The sequence below is a fragment of the Heteronotia binoei genome, chromosome 3 (assembly GCF_032191835.1).
Source record: "Heteronotia binoei isolate CCM8104 ecotype False Entrance Well chromosome 3, APGP_CSIRO_Hbin_v1, whole genome shotgun sequence".
Lineage (NCBI taxonomy): Eukaryota > Metazoa > Chordata > Lepidosauria > Squamata > Gekkonidae > Heteronotia > Heteronotia binoei.
Window position 1 is genome coordinate 147,404,005 of NC_083225.1, and position 27,930 is coordinate 147,431,934.

Sequence of the window (27,930 nt, forward strand, 5' to 3'; positions counted from 1 at the left end):
GAACTCCTACTGGAGTGCCCAGAGAGTATGTCGGAAACCCAGCACTTACTTAGAAGTGACAACATGGATCCAGACTAGACATTTCCACAGGCTCAAGGATTTCTGCCCATGGAAGATGATTTTCCTACTTCACCTGTCCTGCAGCCAGTGGCTCAACATGCCCCCTCAATCCAGTTCTTGGGGGGAAAGGAACCACTCCAGAACAGGATGGGGAGGGCTGTATTTTGGGCTGCTACAGGAAGGGGAAAGCAGAAAAATCATGTTTCAACTCTGTGTCTGCAGAGATGTCTAATCTAGATCCTTGCATCCACAGGGATGTTAGTCTGGATCCGGCCTGCCATTTAGTAAGAGGTGGTACTTCCCTTTGGGGGCTGTCAGCTCAACTCTCTTGCTTATATAAATCATTTTAACTACATTAACAATTCCATGTGGAGTTTCCCATTCTCAAGTTGCTTCCATACAATTACAGAGAGGTCACAAGTCTACCAGCAGCTCACTACAGTTGGGGGCAGGAAGCAGCATATTTTTGCCCATTCCAGCTGTATGCACATTGATTTCAACGCATATAATGTCATCTCTAAAAGGCTTCTGAGTCAGACCACTGGTCTATTCAGCTCAGTATTATCTATTTAGACTGGCAGTATTATCAGTATTATCTATTTAGAAGGTCCCAGGCAGAAGTTTTTTACATTGCCTGCTACCTCATCTTTTCTACTGGAGATGTCAGAAATTGAATCTGGAACCTTCTACATGGAAAATAGATGATCTATTCCTGGGCCAGGGCTCCTCCCATCATAGCAATCTGTTTCCCCCTGTGTTCATCCAAATATTTCTCAGGGGCTTTCCAGTAGGCATAGGGCATCAGCTTTACTGTAGTTTTGCTATATCTTGGGTTCCTTTCTTAGTTTATATTGAACAGAACTTTAATTGTGTTAGAACTGGTGGTATTACAAATATAAGTAAGAGCATGACTTTTCTCTTGGTTCTAGTTGAAGAATTTGTACTAAGGGCTTGGGGAGGAAGTTAATAATTCCATGTGGAGGTACCCATTTTCATTGTGTTTTGATATAATTACAGACAGAGCACAAGTCCACCAGAAGCTTACTACAGGTCCAAGGTGCTCACATGGAGGTGCCACCTTAATGTATGAACTGGATCTCAAAGGCACCAGAAGGAATCAAATGAATTATAAACATGAGTTGCCTCAAGAGAGATGTTCCCCTTCTGCCTGAAGCTTCTAGTGCACACTGAAGAGCTGTTCCTGCAGGTTGGGGGACCGTTAGGAATGGAGTATGCAGCATGGTGAGTATTGGAAAAATGTGAAGAATTTGCCTCCTTTACATGTACTATTGCTCAGACTGCAAAAGAGCTCACCCAAGAGGGGAGAGGTATGATTTCTGACCATTCCTTTCTGAGCTGAGGGCCACCACAGTGTTCCCAAGGATCCCCCGCAACTCCCAGAAGCAGCTTTAGCACAATGGAATTAGATCTGCCACTCAACCCAAATAATCCATTTCTTTCAAAGCAACTTTATTTCAACATATCATAATGTTATATGTTGCCTTTAAAAGTAAACCACAATTCATAATTTTAAAGATGCTTCACTAATCAGAAGAATTTTCGTAGGATTGGCAGTAGACTCCTAAACAGGTCTACTCAGAATATCACTCAATACAGTGTACTCCTAGGAAAGTATTTTTGAACTGCACTGTAAATTAACCTAAAAGCAGAGAGTTCAGCATTCTTCATAACATCTCTCATAACAGTACTTAGTGTAACAAAAATTCTTTTTACAGAAAAATGGTTATCAGAAGGCTATTATTATGAACTATTGATATTCATTTACACTTAGCAGCAGACAAGTTTTACCAAGTATCACCTGTGAAGAATATTTATTATTAATCTTGCTAATGCTTATATCCTACATCAGCTATTCCTACCTGAGAATATCCTTTCTGCCACAAGAATTAAAAGCACACAGCACCATGGATTCTGAGTGTTGTTTCACAACCATTCATTTTATTACAGAAATAAGGCCACTTTCAGATGATGCTTCACATAAACACACAAAGCTGCCTTATAGTAAGTTTGACCAATTGGTCTGTCAAGGCCAGTACTCTCTATTCTGATTCCAGCATCTCAGGTGGAGCTCTTGCATACCACCTGATCCTTTTAACCAAAGATGCTGGGGCCTTCTGCATGCAAACTAGATGCTCTGCCACACAGCCTTTTCCCAAGCCTTTGGCAAGTCGGAATTTGAATTCAGCTTCTCTGATCTAAATCTAAATCCTACATTCTGCCCCCTACACACAGAATGGCTTCTGAGTAAAAGATTCTACAGATATCTGTATTAAGATTTCAACAGCCTCTCTTTTTCACATAAATGTAATTTTTACATACACATAAATCAATCAGACAACCAGCAAGTCTCAAATGGTACCTAAGTTATCCAGAAAATTGGAATTGTTATATATTATCTTAGTACTGATGCTCAGTGATTCCAAACTAGCTTTTTCGTCTATCCTTTGTGCAAAGAGCACATACTGTAATAAATAATACATGATAAAGTAATACAGCTGCAAAGGTTACATTTGCAACATATACAGTTTGAAAGCTATACAAGGAAATAGTTTTCAGCATACTTCAAAATAGATATGTAGTTTATCAATAGTCTGTGTGACTTTAAGAGGTATACTATTTGTCTTCTGCAACAGTTGTGGGTTTCTGTCCAACATCACGTGTCAGTTTCCCAGTTTACCCCAACCTCTGTTACGTGACCTGAATTGATGTTCACTTGGCAATGTCAGCTCCAGCCAATCCAATAGAATGTTTTATTTCCACTTCAAGTATGGCACAAACAAAGCCCTAATATAAAAATAAAATTAGGTGAAATTACAGTACACAATATAGGATATATGCACAGATGGTGAGAACCAAAATGGGGTAGTGTAGAGTGCCAGCACAGCTTAACGATGGAGAAAGTACAGCTATAAGAAAATAAGTATGTGACTAGATCTCATCTTCCGACTCCTGATCACGGTCAGACATTTTCAATAATCCAATTTCCATGGTTGGAGCCTGTTTCATTTTTGAACGAATTACCCTGGAGAAGGAAAAACAAAGGGTGGAAATTATTAAATGTCTGCACATGTTCTGAGTCTATTAATGGTCAAGTATAAGGCTGAGCATTCTGAGCAGGGATGCCATGTTAACAATGTTATCTCGGCATTTTGTCATGCTCCATTGTGATGAAGAGAAACAGCAGGCTTGATTCTCAATGGCTGGGCCACTGGGGCAGAAAACACAATTAGGCTTCACTCCCCAGGGCTAACAAGATATTTTGCTGTCCTAACTGGTTCCAAGGCTATGTCCACACAGATTACCTGTGCCAGGTTCAATGCTGAACTGGCAGAGACGATTCTCTGATCTGCTGATGTACAGCTGTGTGAAGCCTAACAGCAGCTCATACTCCTAATCCCAGGTGTGTATAGAATGGTTGTAATTATTCAGGGATAATAAAGAATGTGCCCCGGTCTCAGGGGCTTTGTCATAATGTTTCTGTTCTATGGACATGTCCTGATGTTCCTAACAGGTGCCAGAGATCAGCTCTGGTGAATGTTGGGTCAAATTAAGCTCTCCTAACAGGTGCCAGAGATCAGCTCTGGTGAATGTTGGGTCAAATTAAGCTCTGAGAACAGGCAAATTACCCAGCAGGGCCTTAGGGGAAATTTAAGAGGTTACTATTTCTTCTGGAAGAATGACAAAAGCACTGTTAACTTGTAAATAATATATGTATGATTTTTTTTTAAACAAAACTTTGTTTTTCCTTAAAGACCATAGGCTAAAACCAGTTTGCTGATTGAAAATCCATAGGTTTGATGAAAGGATGCACATAAACACATAATGCTATCTTCAGTAGAGTTTTTTCACATCCCTTCTGTGGTTTTGGATCCCTCTGTAATGGGGGGGGGGAGAAATACCCATTTTTCTTCTGATGAACCTAGTTGATTTTAGAGCCTTGCACACTGCAGCAAGTTCAACGAAGCTCTTAAGGATACCAATCTAGAAGTACAATTAGCTTACCAGCTGACCACAGTATAATTCACAGCCATTATAAGAAGTGCAAATGCATAATGCCAACAATAGCACATCGTAAGGAACATCATATTATTGTGATCCATTTGGTTCCACTCTGGACTCCCGCTTGGAGGATAAAGTACAAATCCAATCTGTAAAATCAAAGAAGGATATAAGGCATTAATCTATTTAGAAAAGTTAAAATTTGTACCTGTGGTTTCTAATATTGTGCTTTGCAGAGGCATATCATATGGATACTGTAGTGCAATGGAGAAAGTGTTGGTGTTTAGCTCTCAGGTTCAGCTCTGATACGCATGGTCTTGGACAAACCATTATCCTTTAGTCTCTGTTCCCTGTCTATAAAATGGTCATATTAATGGCCCCTTCTCACCAGTTATTGAAGTGAGGATAAATACTCAAAGTACTCAAAAACACAACAGACTTTTAAAACAATAGCATACCCAAATGTATATTGTACAGGGTTTAAGAGCATCCAGCCCCTACAGTACACATGGATCCATGTGCTTCATCTCACACTGCCTCACCGGTCCAGAGTTAGCAGAGAACAGCTATGAACAGATGGTGAGGAAAAAGAAAACAAAACAGGTAACTGCCTTTACCTGGGATGCATTCCAGGCCCCTGGTCCTATGCTATACTGCCCTACTGGAATTACAGGAAGCTGTCATCTAGCAATGTCCTTGCTTGTTGACCATGCACTTCTCCTACACACACTACTCAGCAATTACTTGCCTGTGTGGGATTCAACTCTGGCTGGATCTCAAGTATATTTCAGCAGTAGAAACCTTGTCCAAAAAGACAACTGATTTTAAATCTAAATGCCAATTTGGGATTGATTACTAATTACATTCTTTCCAGCAGTACTTTTTTATTTATTAACACTCAACTGAAAAAAATGAAAGAGCCAAGGAAAACAATTTGTACATTTTTAGTTTGCTTTAAAGCTTCTTAGCAGAAGTTTCCAAAAAACATCAAAAGACGATAAAAGTCTTAACTGACAAAAGAATCTCATGAAAAAGGGAACTCTACTGAATTCCTCCATGGCACTGAACATATTTCTTACCAGCACAGATGAAGGAATAGCTTTCCTGTCCAAAACATATTTCATTAATAGGAACTAAATCAGTTTCCCACCTCTAAACTTCACCCAGTGCTTTCCTTGCCAGATTGTATGGCATACATATTTTATTGAAGCCCATAACATTCTCCAGTATGCACAATGAAGGCAGTATCCACACACCACTGGATTTGTTCTTTTGTAATCATTATTGATAACTGATAATGACATGGAAGGAAAGTTAAAGAGGCAAACATTTGTCAAGATTTACTCCAAGTAAAACTGCAGACCATATAATAATTTCCTTTCCTAATCATTAAGCTCAAGAGTTTTCTCACTGTTAGTAATCAAGTTTGCCCTTGGATGCATTGGAAAGAAGTTATTTTGGTCAAGATAATTAAGGGTGTTAGGGAGAGCCAGTTTGGTATAGTGGTTAAGTGTGCGGACTCTTATCTGGGAGAACCAGGTTTGATTCCCCACTCCTCCACTTGCACCTGCTGGCATGGCCTTGGGTCAGCCATAGCTTTGACAGAGGTTGTCCTTGAAAGGGCAGCTGCTGTGAGAGCCCTCTCCAGTCCCACCCACCTCACAGGGTGTCTGTTGTGGGGGAGGAAGGTAAAGGAGATTGTGAGCCGCTCTGAGACTCTTCAGAGTGGAGGGCGGGATATAAATCCAATATCATCTTCTTCTTCTTGTACATTTACAATTTAATGTATGCTTAAGTGTTTACATTTATTGGAGACTGTACTTTAAGTCTTGTTGGTTTTCGTATTTGTTTTGGTCCAGGCACACTGTCATTCTTCCAGCCAGAAAAGAAATATACTGTTCTGTGATTCACACAGGAAAGTTCCATGGGCAACACTATCAAGTTTGGCTTCCTTGAGATGACAAGATGGTGGCGAGTTCAGTTAAGACAGGGGTGTCAAAATCATTTGTTATGAGGGCCTGATCTGACATAAATGAGACTTTGACAGGCCAGGCCATGTGTGTCATTAAATGTAATAGTAAACAGTAGAAAACTGTGTGGCACAATAATACTATGTCAATAAGGAACAATTATGACAACAATTTCTGTATCCAACCTCTGATATATTATAATAAAGAATATAAATGTGGCTGACAAACAGGCACTTTCCAAAGATTAAACAAATAATGTCCATGAACAATATCAGTGCACAGTCCAAGTACTATTCCAAAATTGTCCTGGAGTGGATCACAAATTTGAAGAAAACCAAAGGAAAGGATGCTGCAGCCAAAACAAGAAGGTCAGGACCGGTTTCAGTGAAGACACCTTCTTCAGCCTTTAGGCTCCACCTGCAGCCATTACAGTCATGAATATCTGTTGGCTATGGAAGCTCTATATTCCTTCTGTAGACATAGCGCAAACACTTTATCAGCCACATTTATTTTCTTTATTATAATATATCAGAGGTTGGATACAGAAATTGTTGTTATAATTTTTCCTTATTGACATAGTGTTATTGTGCTACAGTTTTCTACTGTTTACTAATAATTTCAAACTGTGGTTCTTACTTGGTTTTGCTTCACTAAGTGTAATGACAGGCAGCAGAGATATAAACTTTATAAAGGACACAGACAAACACAAAGATTTTTTAAAAGCTTAAAATCAAACATGCTTAAAACATTAGTACTTGTTGGTCTTAAATGTACTTTCTTTGTATCTCTCCCATGCAATCCAGGGAACTGGCCAAAGGAAGCTCTGGCTCTTTCCTTCCTACCCCAGGAAACCAGGAGGGGGAGGAGCCTCAGCCAATAGAAGAAAGAGAGGCTTATCTCAGTAGCTCTGCTATGCAATTAAGAGAGCCTGGGAAAGCAAGCTATTCCTCCCCAAAGGAGGAACCTCAGCCAATGGAGAAAATAGAGGCTTTGCTCTGTAGCTCCTGTGCGATTGAGCAAGCCTGGAAAAGCAAGTTGTGATGCAGAAGGAAGCAAGAGAGAGGAGGAGCAGATGATAGCCAGTTGCTCAGGAGCCTGATGGGAGCCCTCTGAGGGCATGATTCGGCCCCTGGGCTGCATCTTTGACACCCGTGAATTAAGATTTGTTTTATATCCAAATATGCATGCAGAATTTGAAGAAAGAACAGCAATCTTTTGATTGGGAACACCTTCCATTTAAAAATGACTTTTGATGGTCCTGATGTATTCCAAAAATGGAAAGAGACTTATCTAATTGATAAACTGTCCTTCTTGTGAGTGCTTTTAAACTCAGATTAGAAATTATGTTATTTTATATTGTGATTAATTGTACTCTATGGTGTGTATTTTACTTATCTGTACCGCAGAGGAAGGCCATTTGTCTGAAACATGTTTGGTTTTAATAAACAAAATTACTATTTGCTATGTATTAAAGGTTTGCCAATAGGCTTCCCAATCCCCACTCGGGGTCAGGGAACCTCCTGATTTGTGACCCCCCTCCTTTCTCATCAAAAATCGAGAGGCAGAGGACAATATGGTGGCCATTTTGTGACACTCTAGGATTAGTATCTATAGTACCATAGAGACAAAGGCTAGAGTGGAACAGACAGAGTCCTCCAGGGAGCCACATGTACTGCTGAGTTCGTTTCCCCAGGGGTGCACTGGTGTGTGGCATTTATTTTCCCTGTCTTGAGATAGGTTGTCTGTCACTGTCCCCCTAGCCAGTGCATGGATCTCTGACTGTGAGAGATAGGCAGGCTAGCTGAGAATGCAGGGGTGGGGAGAAAAGAACATGTGTGTCTGTTTGCTTCTGTGAGTGTGAGAGAAGCTGGCCGAGAATGCAGGGCGGCGGGGACAATGTGTGTGACTGTTCCCCTGTGTGTGAGAGAGATAGGCTGGCTAAGAACACGGGGGGGGGGGGAGAAAAGAATGTGTGTGACTATTCGCCTGTGTGTGAGAGAGAGAGGCTGGCTGAGAATGCAGGGGGCGGGAGAACTTTGTCTTTTTGCCTGTGTGTGTACAAGAAAGGCTGGTTGAGAATGCAGGGGTGAGGGAGAAAAGAACATGTATATCTGTTTGCCTGTGTGTGAGAGAGAGAAGTTGGCTGAAGGGGGGTGGACTGGAATGAAAAAGAACTTGTGTATGTGTTTATTTTCTGGGGCTGTTCAGGCTATTGCTGGTTCCTGGGGCTGTCCAGGAAGAGAGACTAAGGAGGGGAAAGTGGAGATGGAAGTGATCAGCAGTCAGCAGTAAGAAGACGACTCCAGAGGACTGCAGATTTATATCCCGCCCTTATCTCTGAATCAGAGACTCAGAGCGCTTACAATCTCCTATATTTTCTCCCCCCACAACAGACACCCTGTGAGGTGAGTGGAGCTGAGAGGGCTCTCACAGCAGCTGCCCTTTCAAGGACAACTCCTGTGATAGTTATGGCTAACCCAAGGCCATTCCAGCAGCTGTAAGAGGAGGAGTGAGGAATCAAACCCAGTTCTCCTAGATAAGAGTTTGCACACTTAACCACTACACCAAACTGGCTCTCATGGGAGTAAGTTCTCCCATGTCTGCCCAGCAGCTGAGCCTAAAGACTGTGACTTGAGATAGGTTGTCTGGCTGGGCTATTCTTCAGAAGAGGAAGAGGATTCTCCTGGCAACAAGAAAAACCAAAGCTGAGCATGAGTGGACTTAACTTGTTCTGGGGTGCTAGTGACTCCAAATTTGTCCATATTAGGGCCAGTTTTTTCCGCTAATATTTGAGCCTGCTCCTCCAGGAATGGCGTTTCCCAATCTCTCATTTGTCCCCCCCCCAAAAAAAAAATTAACTCAGGCTGCGGTCACACTCACCATTAAATCCATCCCTAACCCGTCGCTATTATACCCCACAGCTTTTTTACAACAAATTTCCTGATCAGACATCCCTCCATCCTTCAGTTCTAAGCAGCATTGGTCCCGTCGCTGGTTGATCAGAGGTCTCAACTGGACCTCATTTTTTGAGATGGCATTCCACACTCGCACAAGCGCAGTAGGTGGGATAGTGTGCTTGGCTTTTTTTTTAAAAAAGGTGCCAGAAAAAGTGGGCAATCTGCCCCCTCCCCCATTTAAACACCCAGAAAGGAAGGGGAAGCCCAGGAGCTCTCTTTGCTGTCTCTCCGCTTGGCAGGGAGACAGCAAAGGTGGGTGATCTTCCTCCCCTGCCCCCATTTAAACACCCCACCTTGGTGTTTAAATGGGGGGGGGAGCACGGCAACTCTCTTTGCTGTCTCTCCGCCTGGTGGAGAGACGGCAAAGGTGGGTCATCTTCCTCCCCTTGCAGGGAGACAGCAAAGGTGGGTGATCTGCCTCCCCCCCCCCCCATTTAGGAAAGGTCCCCTGTGCAAGCACCAGTCGTTTTCGACTCTGGGGTGATGCTGCTTTCACAAAGTTTTCATGGCGGACCTTTTACGGGGTGGTTTCCCATTGCCTTCCCCAGTCATCTATACTTTCCCCCCCAGCAAGCTGGGTACATATTTTACCGACCTCGGAAGGTTGGAAGGCTGAGTCAACAATTGCTGGCGCAATAATATCATTTGGAGTGAGCCCTTCAGGGAAGCGGATGTGCGCTTGCGGCGAGTCGGCTACAATGGAGCGTTCAAACATAGAAAGTACGCACGGGAGTCATCGGAAGCATTCTTATTCCGGATTTAATTTACTATCAAAAAAGTCCGCGTCTCAGTCATGGCAGTTCGGGACACGAACGAGCCAATGACCATTGCCAGATGCTGATGTTTGGACAACCGCATAAAATCCGACATGCATCTGGCTTTCATCCATGCCCATCTCGTCAGTTTATGTGCATCTGACCTCGGCCTCAGTGTTCTTCTGGGATGAAAGCCATAATAAAGCTGGGGGCAACCTTAGGCTAGAGGAGACTTCCTCCTGCTTAAGTGGTTCTTCAGTTGGAGGAAGAGCTATTGAAGTTGGAGGAAGGCTCCTTAGACTGGAGGATGGCTACAGACTTTGGTTACTGGAGTGGCCAATGACTCACCTGCCAAAACCAGCTCCCTTGCAATATGCAGAGGCTTGTTCGCAACATCTCAAGGACTATAATGCCACGGAAGAAGATTTCCAGGAATATGCAGATTGCTGCTCCAAAGATGGCTACTAAAAGTAACTGATGAACATGGAGATCCAACATGGCTCGCCCATGAATATGATAATAAAACAGAAAACCTGGTAATCGAATGAGAGGGATCAGGTTTTTTTCTCCAGGATTTGATTATCAAATAGGATATTCGGATTATAAATCATACAATTTTAATTGTGTTTCAAGTAGCTCAAGTGTGTACACTATTTTAATGATCTCAGTTCTACCGAAACTCTAAGGGAGAGGAGAATCCATCTTCCCACTTGCCTTTATGTCCACAATAAGGATGGGAACGAGCCAGGACAATGGAGCAAGCCATTTCAGCAATCTCTTTCACTCCCCCCTGCTTCCACCTGGGAGGGGGAGCAAAAAGGATCACTGAAATCACTTCCAACTTCCAATTTAAATGCCTTCTCATTTCTTTGGTTAGTTGTGCCACTATGGAGGTATGGCTTGGAGAAGGCATTTAAAGAGACCAGCCTTTTCCAAGCCCTGCTATCATTGCCAGCGTATCTATCGACACAAACCATCCAAACCCACCTGAGGGGTTCATGGGGCTCATGAGGGTGTGATGGCATGAACCAAGGTTCGTGAACCATGAATGGGTTTGATTCATGACAAACTTCAGTTTGTAATTTGGTTTGTGCCCATCCCTAGTCCAAAGTAGAGATAAATGTATTATATAGATTTTTGGCTCACCTTCCCCTGCTACTGCAGGCCTCAGGGTGAGTAACAAAGAACAAAGTTTAGGTCCAGTGGCACAAAGTTTAATTCGGGGTGTAAGCTTTCATGTTTATGCACACTTCATCAGATATATTGAAACAGTTTTCCTCAAGCCTTACATATAGGTAGACAGAGGGACCCCATCCACCTATATAAACTCATATATGCCAGTCCTAAAGGTGCCACTGAACTAAAACTTAGTTCTGTTGCTTCAGGCCAACATGGCAACCCATCTGAGTGTTAAGTATTCTCAAACTAAAAAAGTCATGTACATGTGTTAGTTGTGTAATGGGTGTGGTAAAAAGTATCTACAGGAAGAAAAGCTAAACTGCTTGATTGAAGAAAGTATGGCAGTAAAAGACACTGAATCATTAGTTGGTATTTTGATCATGTATCTCAAGTGAAAAACAAATCCAAATTAAGGCAAGGAAAGAGAGAAGTACAGTGAACCTCAGAGAATGATGGCTTTGAAGGACAAGCATTCTTCTGCTTGACAACATCTGCAGTCCTAAACCTATTCCTATTAATGAGCAAGTGATTTATCAGCTACCAGTTTTTTGTTTATTTAAAATACAGCTAAATAAAAGTACAGAATTTATGAAATTGTTAAAAAGAACAAATAGACTGTTCTGCTATTTGATGCATCTCTTTTCTCATATATTATGTAACATTGTTGGTGGTAGTAGAAAGTGCCATTAAGTCATAACTGACTTATGGCAACCCTGTAGGGTTTTCAAGGAAAGAGATGCTCAAAGGTGGTTACCAGCCTCTGCATCTCAACCCTGGATTTCCTTGGAGGTCTCCCATCCAAACACTAACCAGAGCTGACTCTATTTAGCTTCCAAGGTCAGGACAGCCTGGGCTAGCCAAGTGAGGGCCATAACATTGTTACTCTAATGAATAATCTTTATATACCCAATTTCATTTGGGTTCAGAAAAGAATATCATCACAAATAATATGCTAAACTCACCTTCCACAAAAACTGCTAATGAGAGCATCATTCTGTCCATGGCTACTGGTAACACATTAGTGCTGTGAGCCACAATGTCTACCAGCCCTGAGATGCCATAGAAGAGATACATGGTAGCATGCTGCCAGTTCATGAGGTGATCCCATTGCTTCTTTTCATAATTATATAGCTTCAGATGAGGTCCATCAGGAACAAACTGCTCAGCTATCATACCTGTGTGTAAAATAATGAGGGATGCATTGGTGGCCTTGATTCTTACCTAAAGGACTAACTGAATTAAATAAAGCATCATGGCAGTAGTGTCGATGCAGGTGCCTCCTTGTCCCAAAAGTTTAGAAAATTTAAACATGCAAAAAGAGTCCAGCAATGGCATCCTAAGCATTGAAGCCAGTGCAGTGTAGCAGCTAGAGCAGGGGTATCAAACATGTGGCCCATGGAATGGATCAGGCCCATGCAGGGTTCAAATCTGCCCTCAAACAACTTCCTTCCTCTGCTTCCTTTTCTAGGGCTGCTACTGCAACTATGTCATAGTTTGCTTCCACCCCCAGCTCCTCTGTGGTTCTTTGCTTCCTGCCTCTTGCATCCCCCCTTCCCTCTCTTTCTCATACAGGCACACAGAGAGCTCCCTGACTGCTTCCTGCTTCTCGTGGGAGAGATGTAAAGACAAGCCCTCCCCCCTTCACACACAGAGAGAGCTTCTGCTTCCTCCTCTGGAGCTGCTCCTCCTCTTTTGGGAAGGAAAGGAGGGGAAGGAAAGAGAGTCCCATGGCAGCTTCAAGACCAACAATGTTTTATTTCAGGTGTGACGGAACCGGCCCGATTCTGCCTTCAGACCCAGTCCCGTCAACTCTCTGCTGAGTCGCCAACTCCTGGAGGGAGCTATTTCTCCTCCGGCCACTTGGGCTCGCTGCCACCACCTGCTCAGTCGAGGGGTTCAGATTGAGAGGAACAGGACTCCCAATCCCCCTCTCCAGCTAAGTGGCCAGGCCTCAAGGTCCTCTGCCACCCAGTACTTGGGTATCACAGAGACCACAGCACTTCTTCAGGGAACCCCTGGAGGATTGGCACCTTATCCAACTGCATGCCTTCCCCCTTCCCCGGGGCCCCCTTCTTAAAGCAGCGTGGTCTAAGGCGGTTGGGGATCTATGTGGTACAGAGTTTGACTGCCAGCATTCCAAACAGTAAAAATATTTAATTAAAAGAGAAAAAGAAAAGAACAGAAGAACAAAACAAAAACAGTTGCATATAAAAGTTTAGCACAGCACCTGGATTGCAACCAGAGGACAAATAAAGGTGGATTTAAACGCATCTGCTCATCCCTGGTGTAAACTGGCCCTACCTTATGAATGACTGCCTTGGGTTCTTTTCCTCTTGAGTAGGCCTATCCCACAGGCAGGAGCCCCCATGCTCACAACCTCCTCCTTTGAGCGCCAGTTGAGGACTGCTTCTCTTCCTGCCTAACTCACATACCAAGAACAAAAGAACTTCCTGCCGCTCTAGGAGGCTTTCCCCCTAGAGTTGCTGGTTTGGCTCTGGAAGGGAGGGGGGGAATGAAAGGAGGGCTAGGCCCAAAGCCTGCCTAGCAGTTTCATGTTCCCTCCCGACTAAGATGGCGTTTCTCCACATCAGGTATAAGCTTTTGTGTGCAAGCACACTTCTTCAGAGGGAGGGAGGATGCATGGATGGATAGATTCTTCTGACAAGCACAATGTTCATTGAGGAAATTATGTTGGCTTATTTGAAAAAAATTTTTTAAAAAGAAAAGATTTCTCTGTACCTATCTGTATTTATTTTCTTTCAAAAAAGACTCTGATTAGGAATTAGAGCACTTAGATTCATCCTTATATAGCTCTGAGATAGCTATGGCTGACCCAAGGCCATTCCAACAGTTGCAAGTGGAGGAATGGTCTTGGGTCAGCCATAGCTATCTCAGAGCTGTCCTTGAAAGGGCAGCTTCTATGAGAGCTCCCTCAGCCCCACCGACCTCACAGAGTGTCTGCTGTGGGCTGGGGGGAGGTAAAGGAGATTGGAAGCCGCTCTGAGATTCAGAGTATAGGGTGGGGTATAAATACAGTATCTTCTTCTTATATCTTGCAGTGATTTCAGATGCCAAATTATTGGTACATTGGTAATGAGACAGGAAAACTAGCTCTCAGTTCAGTCCAGGAGGATGCATTGTCTTGAGCTTCATTATCAGTTTCAATTTAGCAGTCTTACTTTCTAATTGAAATTCCTTTCTAAGAGCACTGCCATTCTTGGTCAGCAACTGAATGTTGTGGTTTCTAATGTCAGACTTCTGTCCATTTATTCTTTGCATCCTCCTGGACTGAATCCTCCTGGATGGAACGGAGACCTAAGTTTCCTGTCTCATAACTGATGCTGGTATCTCCATGCCTACTACCCCTCTATACTTCACACCTAATCCTATCAAACCTGCTATTGTCATTCATTTGTTATTGCAATTTGACATCTGAAATCAACTTTATAAAATTTAAATCTCTGGGACCTCACGTTACATTTTATGGCACGCCTGGCCTGGTTCAACAAAGTGACATCTGTCAGATCTGGCTCTTATAACAAATGACTTTAACACCTTCCTCCTTTCCCCCACATACTCACCTTTCCCTGCTCTCCTATCCACCAGTCAAGCAAACTACCTTTTATTTTTTTCCCCAACTTCAGCTATATTTATTATTCATTTACTGCATTTATACCTAGGGTTGCCAGACTCCCTGTTCTGAGTGGGGTTTCCCCCCTTTTGGGCATTCCTCCCCCTAATTACCCCCTCTTAACTCTGAAGCCAGAAATAACCACAACTTGCCTACATCACCTAGAAGTTACATAGGCACATCAGGGACATCAGGCAGCAATGCTCTGGTTTTTGAGCTAAACTCTATGATTTGTAGCTAATTCTACCATAGAGTTTTGCCCTAAAACCAGAGCATCACTCCCCAATATTCCTGATATGCCTACGTATGCCTACAGACTGGGCCATGTTGAGAATGAGATACTGTGTGTGTGTATTAGGGTTGCCAATCTCCAGTTGGAGGCAGGGGATCCCCTGGTTTGGAGGCCCTCCTTCCATTTCTGAGTTATCAGAAAGTGTGGGGGGAATGACTTCTGGGCACTCCATTATACCTTATGGAGACTGATTTCCATAGGGTATAATAGAGAATTGATTTGTGGGTATCTGGGGCTCAGGAGGGCTGTTTTTTGAGAAATCAAATTTTCAGCTTAGCATCTGGTGCCTCTCCTCAAAACAACCCCCAAATTTCAAAAAGATTGGACCAGGGAGTCCAATTCTATGAGCACCAAAAGAAGATGTCCCAATCCTTCATTATTTCCAAATAGAGGGAAGGTATTTAAAAGCATGTGGTCCCTTTAAATGTGAATGCCAGAACTCCCTTCATTGTTCAGTCATGCTTGTCACACCCTTGCTCCTTCCACCCCCAAAGTCTCCTGCCACCCCCTCCCTCAAGTCTCCAGATATTTCTTGAGTCAGACCTGGCAACCTTAGTGTGTGTGTGTTTAATGGTGCCACTAGGGGAGGGGCCATGGTTCAGTAGCAGAGTATTTCCTTGGCATGCAGAAGGTCCCAAATTCAATCCCCAGCACCTCCAGTTAAAAGGATTAGGTAGTAGGTGATGTGAAAGACCTCTGCCTGAAACCCTGGAGAGCTGCTGCCAGTCTGAGTAGACAATATTGTTCTTGATGGATCTGATTCATTTTTGCTCAGTACTGCTATATAAGGTTGTGTCAGTTTCCACCCATTTTTGCCCTCAGTACTTGAAATAGCACCAAGAAAAGGTGCCAGTAGTCATAATTGGTGAGTACCATGACAACAACAACAAAAAACTCTGGAGATATTAATGAACTGAGATAAGCTTTTTATCAAGGATATAACTAAAAGGTATGTTTGCAAACAACCTTTTGTGCTAAATCTTAGTCTCATGAGCAACATGTTTCAAGTCTTCTACAAAAAGCAGCCAAATTGTTCCAAACTCAACCACAAGCTGAATCCACACTGCAATTTCCTAGGAAGTGTCTGTCTTTACAACATGTTCCCTAAGGACAAAGAGTGATTTCTGGCATCATCTGTCACTATAATTAGGTTTAGATTTACAACATACAGTTTTTTTAAAAAAATCAGCAAATATATGATCTGCTTAGACCCAATGCTTATTTTCACTGTAAAGACAAACAACTCAATCTAACAACATTTTCTTGAAAGCACAGGCAAATAAACCTACTTACCAATAAGAGCAAATGCAGCTTTGAAGATGCCCTCAGTAAATTCTAAGCGCTGAAATCCTGCTTTGGAACCAAGGGGAGAAGTGTTTTTTTTCTTTCGACACAGGTACTTCAAGGGATACTTCACAGACCACCACAAACCAAAGAGAAGGAAAAAACTCCCTGGAAGAGCATGACCTTTAAAATTTCCCATCTCTCTCTACTGTGCAAAAATCTAAAGACAAAACATATTCTTAAGTATTCATCTAGGAAGAATCTATTACTTATAGCTGTAAAAGACATTCCTTTGTATCAACAGAATTGCTACAGATGAAATTTTTTAGTGTGCCTTGCCACATGGATCTTCTCTGTTGAACAGATGTGGCCTTGGAAATGGTAGAGGGAGATTTACAATACAATCATAGGAACATTTTCCTTGAAGCTTCATTGTATAGACCTCAGAGGATTTTGAGTAGAACTGCTTAGGCTTGCTGTTCTAGTGTACTGATGTTATGAAGAATATTTTCCAGCTAAATAAAGATATGGACCTCTCTTTGAACAATCTTGAACACTCCTTTTAACTCCTAATAAGCTGGAAAAACTCTTTAGCAATTGCTCAGGCATGTTAAACACTTGTTATACTGAATAATACTTGTGATCTCACATATTAACTATTAACTCATAAAGAAGATAATTGCCAAGCTACACTTTGCATTTATATTAATTCATTATCACTAGATAGCGGCATTCATCCCTGATAGATGGTTATGTTTTCCGTATGAAAAGGTAAGACATAAGGGCTTACAACTGTACAAATAGACATATCACAAGGTCTGTTTTCTGCCTCCCATTTATTATTTCCATGCTAGAGAAGAAGAAGAAGAAGAAGAAGAAGAAGAAGAAGAAGAAGAAGAAGAAGAAGAAGAAGAAGAAGAAGAAGAAGAAGAAGAAGAAGAAGAAGAAGAAGAAGAAGAAGATGATGATGATGATGATGATGATGATGATGATGATGATGATGATGATGATGATATTGGATTTATATCCCGCCCTCCACTCCAAAGAGTCTCAGAGCGGCTCACAATCTCCTTTACCTTCCTCCCCCACAACAGACACCCTGTGAGGTGGGTGGGGCTGGAGAGGGCTCTCACAGCAGCTGCCCTTTCAAGGACAACCTCTGCCAGGGCTATGGCTGACCCAAGGCCATGCTAGCAGGTGCAAGTGGAGGAGTGGGGAATCAAACCCGGTTCTCCCAGATAAGAGTCCGCACACTTAACCACTACACCAAACTGGCTCTCCAGAGTTGCCAGGTTGGTGTTGGAAAGTACCTGAAGACTTTAGGGGTAGATCCAGAAGGGGGCAGGGTTTGGGGAGGAGAGGTGCCTCAGCATGGTACAATGCCACAGAGTCCATCCATCAAAGCAGCCATTTTCTCCAGGGGAACTGATCTCTGCCAGCTGGAGATCAGTTCTAAAAGTGGAAGATCTCCAGACCCCACCTAGAGAATTGCAAGCCTGTGCAGGACCTGATCAACATGTGGTTGTGTTTTGTTTTTTTTGGTGGGGGGGGGCAAAATTAAAAAATGGTGCCCTTTTATGGACCATTCTATCTTATGGTCCCATAGAATACAATGGACTCCATACCCAATTTGGTGCCCTTCCTCTGTCGGTGCCTGGGGCAAGCCCTCTGCCCCCCCCCCCCCGATCTGGCCCTGCCTGTAAGCTAGATCCATGTGGCAAGCCAACCTAGGCTTTTGCCCTACACTCTGCAGGTGGGTCCAGTCAGGTCTCGTCTGAAGCAGTGCCCTCAGGTCTAGATAGCTATGGTTGGGAGCATCAATAGGAGCTGGAACTGGAGGCAAGGGAATTGAACTAGCACATAGGTTTGAGCCCAGTGAACAAGTTGACCCATAAAACTTCCCTTCCCAGACCAAGGCATAAATGGACTGGCAACAGTTCCACCTGCTCTGAAAGCAGTACAGGGGCCTCATCCTGTCCAAGGTTAACTGGGGCCAGAATCCTGCAAAGGGTTACATCCAGCACAAACTGGCTCAGGAGGTGGAATACAGCCTGCAAGCAGGTCTGACACTGTACATTTGCTGGGCTGTTTTGGCATGTGCCTGCTGCCTCCGCACTCCTGCCATGTAGAAGTAGATTCTGGTAGACCTGTGGACCAAGTCCTGGACTGGCACCTAGTTGCCACAGAACTGGGGGAGGGGGACAGAGGGAAGTTCTGACCAAGAAGCTCTCACTGGGGCTTCTCAGGGACACGTTCTGGAGGAGCTCCCAGGGACACGTTCTGGAGGAGCTCCCACTGCAGATTTCTTGGGAATAAGTTCTGGAACAGATGGACCAGGGGTATCTACCCTTCAGGAGAACTCCAGAGTATCCTGCTCTCCCCCAGGCCATGTTCTGGCTCCTCAGGCTCTTCCCTGGTAGCTTACAAGCTGAAGTCCAGAGCAAGCTCAGTGGGGGTTATGACAGCTTTACCTCTGTGGTAATTCACCTGATGTCTCTATTATTTCCAGTAATCAGCTGGGTCCTACAAACAGCAGTGAGGGGACTGGTGCTATTTCATAAATGATTCCATAGTGTGGGTGAGAAGTGATTTTGTTAATGATATCCAGTTTTTCAGGATAGTAAGAATGGAGGTGGATTGTGAAACTTGATTTAGGGTTGCCAATCCCCAGGTGGGGGCAGGGGATCCCCTGGTTTGGAGACCCTCCCCCCGCTTCAGCGTCGTCAGAAAGCGGGGGGAGGGGAGGGAAATGTCTGCTGGGAACTCTATTATTCCCTATGGAGATTTATTCCCATAGAAAATCATGGAGAATTGATCTGCAGGTATCTGAGGGGGCTGTATTTTGGGATAGAAACACCAAATTTTCAATATAGCATCTAGTGCCTCTCCCCAAAATACCCCCCAAGTTTCAAAACGTTTGGGCCAGGGGGTCCAGTTCTATGAGCCCCAAAAGAAGGTGCCCCTATCCATTATTTCCTATGAAAGGAAGGAATTGAAAAGGTGTGCCATCCCTTTAAATGTGATGGCCAGAACTCCCTTTGGAGTTCAATTATGCTTGTCACAGCCTTGATCTTGGATCCACCCCAATGTTTCCAGATCCACCCCCAAAGTCTCCTGGCTCCACCCCCAAAGTCCCCAGATATTTCTTGAATTGGACTTGGCAACCCTAGCTTGATTGGACAAAATAAGTTGCTTTATACTTAGACTGTTGGTCTGTCCAGTCTAGCCTTGTCTACTCCAGGGGCACTCCTAGTCAATGAGCAGCTGCTGGGAGAGCCCAGGGCCAACTTATCCATTAGGCACAGTGCCTAGGGCCTATGGTATTTTGGAGGCCCCACAAAAATGGTTTAATTTTTTTTTAAATCAGAAGAAAAAATGAACTTTTAGAGTCAAAGAAAATGTTTTCTTCTCACAACAGAAAAATATGAAATTTTAGGGCCTACCAAAATCTATTAAATTTCACCTAAAACAGAAAAAAGTTGAAGTATATCAAGTTACATCAACAATAATTTTTGATACTGATATTATGGTGTGAGGGGCCCACAAAGGCAAAAGTGCATAGGGCCCAAGAAAATCATAATGTGGCCCCGGGGAGCCAGATTGCCCATGGCCCCACCAGAAAGAGAGGTAAAAAAGAAGAGCAAGCTCCTACTGCCAACTTCATCTGTCCCAGGAATGAAGTTGCAGCAGTGGCTCCTGCTTAGCTCATACCAGAGTAGGGCAACCTCCAATGGGAGGCAGGGGCATAGCAATGACCCCAGGATTCTACCCTTGACTTTTGCCCAAGCCCAGAATCACTAAAATCACCCCTGGTCTGCAATAAGCAAGAGCAGCCCTTCAAGGAACTAGACTTTCCACAAGTCACTTGTAAGTGGAGATTCCAGGAATTTAAATTAGGATATTCTTCATGCAAACCAGTGTGACGTAGTCATTAAAGTGTCGGACTAGGATCTGGGAAACCCAGGTTCAAATCCCCACCCTGCCTTGAAGTTTGTTGGGTGACCTTGGGCCAGTCACACATTCCCAGTTTAACCTACCTCACAGGGTTGTTGTGAGGATTAAATGGGGGACATGGGAACTACGAAAGCCACTTTGGGTTCCAATTGTAAAGAAAGGTTGGATGTAAATAAAGTTAATAAAAACATGTTCTATCACTGAAAGAAGGGTTCTCTATTAAGTACATCCACAAATTGTATTTACCTAACCTGTGAAGGAGGTTAGGCTCAGAAAACATACTGGACCAAGGTCACCCAGCAAGCTTCATGGCTGAGCAAGAATCTGAACACAGGACTCCCCAGTTCTAGTCTAACCAGTATATCACACTGGCTCAGTACAATACAAGACCAAAAACTGTGTAACATCTTTCTAAGGACCAATCAAACTGGTACAGAATGCTATGCAAGTTTTCAGGCTCACCAGAGCTCTTCATCAGTTTGGAAGTTAAATATTATTTTTTAAGTAGAAGCTATATACTGTAAAGACATTGCTAAAGACATTTCTTTTCCATGATCTCTTAGAGCATCATTAATTTATTCATCATCACAATATTCACCACAGGTGCAGAGAGCTTGGACAGAAAAGCTTTCTCCTGTGCTGGAAAATCAAAGCAAGCTAACCACCTAATAATGCAAATTCAGGCTACAAACAGTTTGCATTCAGGAAGTGATTCTAATTGTTGTGCATCTCATTCAAATGGAACAGCAGCATATTACAGCCATGTTTAGTAGACCGTAATAAGATATAAAGGGGGAAAAGAAATCCAGTAGAAGTGCTCAGATGTAGGGATTATATTTATTGTTTAAATGGTTTGCCTGCCCTCAGAAAGAATTCAAATGGGTAATAAATATAAAACCAGTCTTAAGAAAACCAATTTAAAAATCAGAGTTAGATCAAACATTTATATATGTTGAGAATGCAAGCTAAGGAATCAGTTGATGAACAAGTAAAATAAGGAACAAATGCAGTGGCTGCCCAAACACTGATATCATGTTACATGTTTACCTCTTTGGATGTCTCTGGGCACTTTATGTTGGCCAGCTATTCAGGTAATTGAACAACAGAGTTAATTGCTCCATAAGACAACAGTGTTGAAAGATAGAAGAAGAAGACTGCAGATTTATACCCTGCCCTTCTCTCTGAATCAGAGACTCAAGCGGCTTACAATCTCCTTTATCTCCTTCCCCCACAACAACCTGTGAGGTGGGTGGGGCTGAGAGGGCTCTCATAGCAGCTGCCCTTTCAAGAACAACTCCTGCAATAGCTATGGCTAACCGAAGGCCATTCCAGCAGGTACAAGTGGAGGAGTGGGGAATCAAACCTAGTTCTCCCAGATAAAAGTCCACACACTGAACCACTACACCAAATTGGTACTCCTTCATACCCAAGTTCTGACCAAACTACAGCATGGTCCCTTGCAGAACACCCAAAGCTAAAAGTGTGTCCACATTAGATCCAGGAGGGTAGCCATGTTGGTCTGAAGAAGTACAACAAAGTATGGCACCTTTAAGAGCAACAAAGTTTTACTCACTGAATGAGATTTTGTGTGCACTTTGTATCTGAAGAATGGCCACTGGACTCATACTTTGTGTCCACACTAGTTCAGGTTTAAAAGCAAAATGCTGTATCATAGCTGTCCTGATCTGCATCTCATGCTGGTTTTATGGAACTATAACTGATCTCCAGACTACAGGGCTCAGCTCCCTTGAAGGAAATGGAAGCTTCAGAGGACAGACTCTACAGCATCATATTTCCAGACTACAAAGATCAGTTCCCCTGGAGAAAACCAGTGGGTTCTATGGCATCACATCCCTGCTGAACTCCCTCCACCCTCCTCAGTCTCCAACCCCAAACCTTCAGGAATTCCCAAGCAGGAGCTACCATAACTCCAGGAATTTCCCAATGTAAAGCTGGCAACCTTAGGTCTTCACAAAACACTAACCTTAGTTTCCTGTTTCTTAACACCACTTCAGTGCTAGGGATTTAGTCAAATGCCTGCAAAAAGGCATCCTATGCCACAATAAATTTGTTAGCTGTCAAGGTGCCACAAGATTCCCTTTTGGTTTTGCTGCAAAAGACTAGCCCTTGGGAATTTGCTGCTGTGTCTTAGCTATTGTTCCATACTTTCCTAAAAGCCATCAAAATGATGTTAGTGGATGACACCAAATTGTTCAGGGTGGAGAGAACCAGAGAGTATTGTGAGGAACTCCAAAGGAATCTGTTGAGGCTGGGTGAGTGGGCGTCAACGTGGCAGATGCGGTTCAATGTGGCCAAGTGCAAAGTAATGCACATTGGGGCCAAGAATCCCAGCTACAAATACAAGTTGATGGGGTGTGAACTGGCAGAGACTGACCAAGAGAGAGATCTTGGGGTCGTGGTAGATAACTCACTGAAAATGTCAAGACAGTGTGCGTTTGCAATAAAAAAGGCCAACGCCATGCTGGGAATTATTAGGAAGGGAATTGAAAACAAATCAGCCAGTATCATAATGCCCCTGTATAAATCGATGGTGCAGTCTCATTTGGAGTACTGTGTGCAGTTCTGGTCACCGCACCTCAAAAAGGATATTATAGCATTGGAGAAAGTCCAGAAAAGGGCAACTAGAATGATTAAAGGGTTGGAACGCTTTCCCTGTGAAGAAAGGTTGAAACGCTTGGGACTCTTTAGCTTGGAGAAACGTCGACTGCGGGGTGACATGATAGAGGTTTACAAGATAATGCATGGGATGGAGAAAGTAGAGAAAGAAGTACTTTTCTCCCTTTCTCACAATGCAAGAACTTGTGGGCGTTCGATGAAATTGCTGAGCAGACAGGTTAAAACGGATAAAAGGAAGTACTTCTTCACCCAGAGGGTGATTAACATGTGGAATTCACTGCCACAGGAGGTGGTGGCGGCCACAAGCATAGCCACCTTCAAGAGGGGTTTAGATAAAAATATGGAGCAGAGGTCCATCAGTGGCTATTAGCCACGGTGTGTGTGTGTGTGTGTGTATGTATATATATATATATATATATATATATATATATAAATTTTGCCACTGTGTGACACAGAGTGTTGGACTGGATGGGCCATTGGCCTGATCTAACATGGCTTCTCTTATGTTCTTATGTTGTATGCATACAACTACCACTTGTCTTCAGCTTTTAATGTCAAAACTTCTGTGATTCTGCAGCAATGGTTCAGTGTTCACAGGGATAATTTTTGCATATTCCTTCAATGTCTGCAAAGTCTTAGAAGAGAATACAGCTAGATGTGTGGAAATGTGTTGGGATTTTTTCAAGGTTACCCAGAATAGCCTAGTAACTGAAAGAAGAGGAGGTGTGAATGCCTTGTAAAGTGACACCCCACAAAGTACCCTGGACAGCATAACAAGAAACAATAAGGTAAGAAAGCAAAGTGTTAAAGGTCGTAACTTCTAGGCCGAATAGCTTGGCAGCCTCTGCAAAGCAGGACGTCATATGCTGCAGAGCTGATACCGAGTGGGAGACGAGTGCAGCATCATCAGCAAACAGTAGCTCTCGGATGAGTTTTTCCATTGTCTTGGAGTGTGCCTTTAGTCGCCTCAGGTTGAACAGGCTGCCATCGGTGCGATAGCGGATGTAGACACCATCGTCCTCATCTAGATCTACTGCGGCTCTTTGAAGCATCATGCTAAAGAAGATCGTAAAGAGAGTTGGCGCGAGAACGCAGCCTTGCTTTACACCTGTGCCTATTGGGAAGGGCTCCGAGAGGTCGTTGCAGTGTCTGACTTGGCCTCGCTGGTCTTCGTGTAGCTGGATGATCATGCTGAGGAACCTTGGGGGACATCCTAAACGTTCCAAGATTTGCCACAGGCCTTTCCTGCTAACGGTATCGAAAGCTTTGGTAAGGTCGACAAAAGTCACATACAGAGCCTTGTTCTGTTCCCTGCATTTCTCTTGGAGCTGCCTGAGAACAAATACCATGTCGGTGGTGCTCCTGACAAGGAGATTGACAACAGGCTGGCAAAGGCAAACCGTGCATTTGGCCGACTGCACAAAAGAGTGTGGAGCAACAAGCATCTGAAAAAAGGCACAAAGATCAATGTTTACAAAGCGGTTGTGATGACAACCCTCATCTATGGCTCCGAATCGTGGGTTTTATACCGTCATCACCTGCGACTCCTTGAGCGCTTTCATCAGCGCTGCCTTCGCACCATCCTCAACATCCACTGGAGTGACTTTGTGACCAACACTGAAGTCCTCAAGCGGGCAGAGGTTACCAGCATCGAGGCACTGCTGTTGAAGACGCAGCTGCGCTGGGCAGGGCATATTTCTAGGATGGAAAACCACCGCCTTCCCAAGATTGCCCTGTATGGCGAACTCTCCACCGGCCATCGAAATAGAGGGGCACCAAAGAAGAGGTACAAGGACTCCTTGAAGAAATCCCTTAGCACCTGTCACATCAACCATCACCAGTGGTCTGACCTAGCCTCAGATCGCAAAGCATGGAGGCACACCATCCACCAGGCTGTCTCTTCCTTTGAGAACACACGCATAGCTGGTCTTGAGGACAAAAGGAGATTGAGGAAGAATTGCACTGCTACAGGACCAACGCTAAATCAGACTTTTCCCTGCAGCCGCTGTGGCCGGACCTGCCTGTCCCACATTGGTCTTGTCAGCCACCAGCGAGCCTGCAGCAAACGTGGACTATTGCACCCTTCTTAAATCTTCGTTCGCGAAGCCAAGCCGAGAGAAAGGTCGTAATGGGGTGTTGGTACAGAGTACAGACACAGCTCAAAACTGCAGGTCAGAAGGGAGGTGTACTTACAGCAAGCACAACCCTAAGCAGAATTACTCTTCCTTCAGTCCATTTCTCTCAGCTCTTAGACTGAAGCAATCCACAAAGGATTGTGGTAGCAATCAAGCAGGAGGAAAGTTTATCATTTCCAGGGTTTTGTTTTTTGAAGAAAGTGGTACAACAACTAGGAAATTAGAAAGTGTCATGTATAACCATAGCTCTCTTTTCATAGTAACTTCTTTGCCTCATAATATGGGTTGCATTTTCCAGAGGTTGTTTAGTAAACTATGGAAGATGTCATTCTCAAAATGGCAGACAACCAAGATGCTTTTAAAGAAACCGATGACTTCAGTAGATCTCTCAGGCTTTCCTTCTCATTTTTCTGCCCATCCAAGCAGGTTCCTAATATTGACAGAATCTTACCGGGGGAGGGGGGGGACTGCTGTTCTAAACAAATATCAAAGGTATTTTACAGCCTTAGATAAAGTATTAAGAATTCTTAAAATAGCGCATTTTGAATTTTTATAATCTTCAATCATTGAGAAATCTGCAAGTCCCTAAATATTGTCTTTTTCACCACTGGTAAAGATCACAGCAAGATATTACCGCAGCTTTCACAGTCTCCTATGTTATTCAGATCAAGCATACAAGGTAACCTATATACATTTAAATGAGAAAATGGTACATAGTTTAGAAGCAGGAAATAGAAGTCCCAGTTAAAATTTTACCTCTTGAGTTATTCACTGAATGGTCTTAAGCAAGCCAGCAACTTTTATGTAACTCCCCTGTTTGTCATATGGGCAATGCATAATACTAGCATGCCTTTCAGAGTTATTTTAAAGACTGCTGAGACCCACTTCACAATATTACATTGGTGCTATGGCAGCTGCTAAAAAAAAAATATTTTTGCCTGGTTGGGCTCCATCTCATAGCTGTAACATGTAAGTACAATTTCCATTTTCCTGATTGAATCTGGCTTCCTTATACTGCCCTTAACCCTTGAATGGAAAAAGGACACCTGTGAGTGTGAGGGAAGGGCCCTGATATGAATATCACCTCACAGCTGTTTGTTGGAGATGTGATGGTGTAAAACAAAATGACCTTGGGATATCCAAGGACATGTCGTCATCATCATCATCATCATATGGTGCTGTTTGGTCCTTTTTTGTGGCAAGTGGATTTGGAGTTCACTTTCAGTAAGCCAGTACCTCTCAGCAATGAACACACTTCTCCCCCAAAACATTTTAAGAGGGGCGACAAGTTTGTTTTATAGACTCATCCTGTATACAGTGGAGATATTCTGTAGGCTAAATGGTTTTGTAAAGCTCCTGTGTAATGTTTTTAAAAAAATTAAAAGCTCCCCCCGCTCAAGTTTAACTTTTGGGGGAGGGGGAACATTCTGGCCAAGCACGTTAAAGAAGACTGTAAGTCCTTAACTAACCACATTTGACCAAAACAAAATATTTCTTCTGAACCCTGATGTCATTGTTAGTCATGGGTGAGTCCCTCCAAAAACAGCTACACTGAAATCTGTAATTCCTCTAGAAATGTTACAAAAATGATTAAATCCACCCTTTCCACTGGTAAACACATTGCTCTTATACACTAAAAGAACAAGTAGCGCATGTTACCTGAGAATATTTTTCCCTGGTTTTTAAGTGCACTGCGTTCCCCCTCTTGCACCACCTCCCATGCATAAAAACAGGAAACAGGAAATAAAAGATGGAAAGAAGAGCATCTGGTCTCAGAAGCTGCTCCGTGTTTCCCCCTTTCACCCCTAAACTCCCACGGAGACAACGTTTCAGGATGAAGAAAAAGGACATCCGTCTCCTGCTCCCAGAAAATTCTCCTATGCAGCTTCCACTAAAGCAGATAGGCACTGCGCGAGGGTCCTTTCAGCGGGACGCGCAAGCAACTTCTCGGACAGGTCGCCTACAAGGAATGAAAAGGCCTGGGCGTGCTCAAATAAGCTTCTCACTGGGTGCGTTCACACTACACTAAATAATGCATTTTGCAACTGGATTTTTGCTATTCTTACACTGCAAAAATCCAGTTGCAAGATGCATTATTTAGTGTACTGTGAATACACCCAGTACTGAGATGCTCAACTGCTTTTAAAAGCTTCGATCCTGACTTACTGAACAGTAAGATCCACTGAATTCAGTACAGGGACTTGCTTAGGCGGAAACTTATTTAGTATTCGGCTTGCAAGCACAAGGAGAAAAAGTCTAAACCAGGAGGCAAAGTTAATGTCAAATCTCATTCTCTTCCTCCCCCACCCCCGCCAAAAAAACGAATGTGACGTTTTGTTCTCCGGTTTATTTATTTGAAAAGGCTTACCGAACTTGGTCTGAAACTTTCGTGCGCCTCTTTAGAACTTAAACTGACCTCAGTCTAGAAGTCGAGACGAGGCGCATTGGCTAGCCTAGTCTTCTTCCATACTCAAGTTTGTGGTCGGGCTTGATCTCGTCGAGGAAAGCGCCCGGGCATCAGTAGCGAAGGATGCTCCCGCTAGACTCCTCCCCCATCCCTCCGTCGACCGCTGTCCAGATGTGCTCTTTCTCGCTCCGGTGCTGGGACAATCACGCCGGCTGCAACGCCCTCCGTGGCATTCCATTGGCAGCGTCGAGCTCCCCCTGCCTCCGGATGGGCTCCACGAGGAGCCACTCTTTCCCAGAGTTCTCGAGGCGTGAGGCAGGCAGCTGCCCCCTGCTGGGAGAGAGTCAGACTGCAGAGGCGGCAGTGATGTGGCACAGAGGGGTGAGGGGAGGGGGCACGCCTGGGTGTGGTGGTGACACCTTTGCCACTCGTCTGGAAGGAGGAGACGCGGCTTGCTGTTTCAAAAGCCTCTCGTCTCGCAGCGTGTGAAAAGAAGACCCGGTATTCAGCCGTGCTCTTCAATGAGAGTGTAACTGTTATGGACTTTTAAAAGAGCGTCTTGGCTTCTGAACACCAAATCCCAGTAGACGTTAAGAAACTTAGACTGGCGTCCCCTTCGACACGACGTATTCCTGTGTATAGGCATCAT

The 27,930-nt window shown here is 43.7% G+C and overlaps 1 protein-coding gene across 2 annotated transcripts; it reads right to left on the minus strand.

Moving 5' to 3' along the window:
• Positions 1-1,875: 1,875 nt before the first annotated feature.
• Positions 1,876-27,269, minus strand: TMEM45A (transmembrane protein 45A). Of its 2 annotated transcripts, none has more exons than XM_060234587.1 (6): positions 27,243-27,269; positions 16,158-16,368; positions 11,904-12,116; positions 10,111-10,295; positions 4,084-4,229; positions 1,876-3,103 (listed from the first exon to the last, which is right to left on the minus strand). In XM_060234587.1, the coding sequence occupies exons 2-6, from the start codon at positions 16,345-16,347 to the stop codon at positions 3,010-3,012; spliced, it is 828 nt and encodes a 275-aa protein (XP_060090570.1). In that variant the 5' UTR covers positions 16,348-16,368; positions 27,243-27,269; the 3' UTR covers positions 1,876-3,009. The 2 variants fall into 2 exon arrangements, with proteins under 2 accessions (XP_060090570.1, XP_060090569.1); XM_060234586.1 differs by lacking the exon at positions 27,243-27,269 and adding an exon at positions 17,895-17,957.
• Between the last annotated feature and the right edge of the window lie 661 nt (positions 27,270-27,930).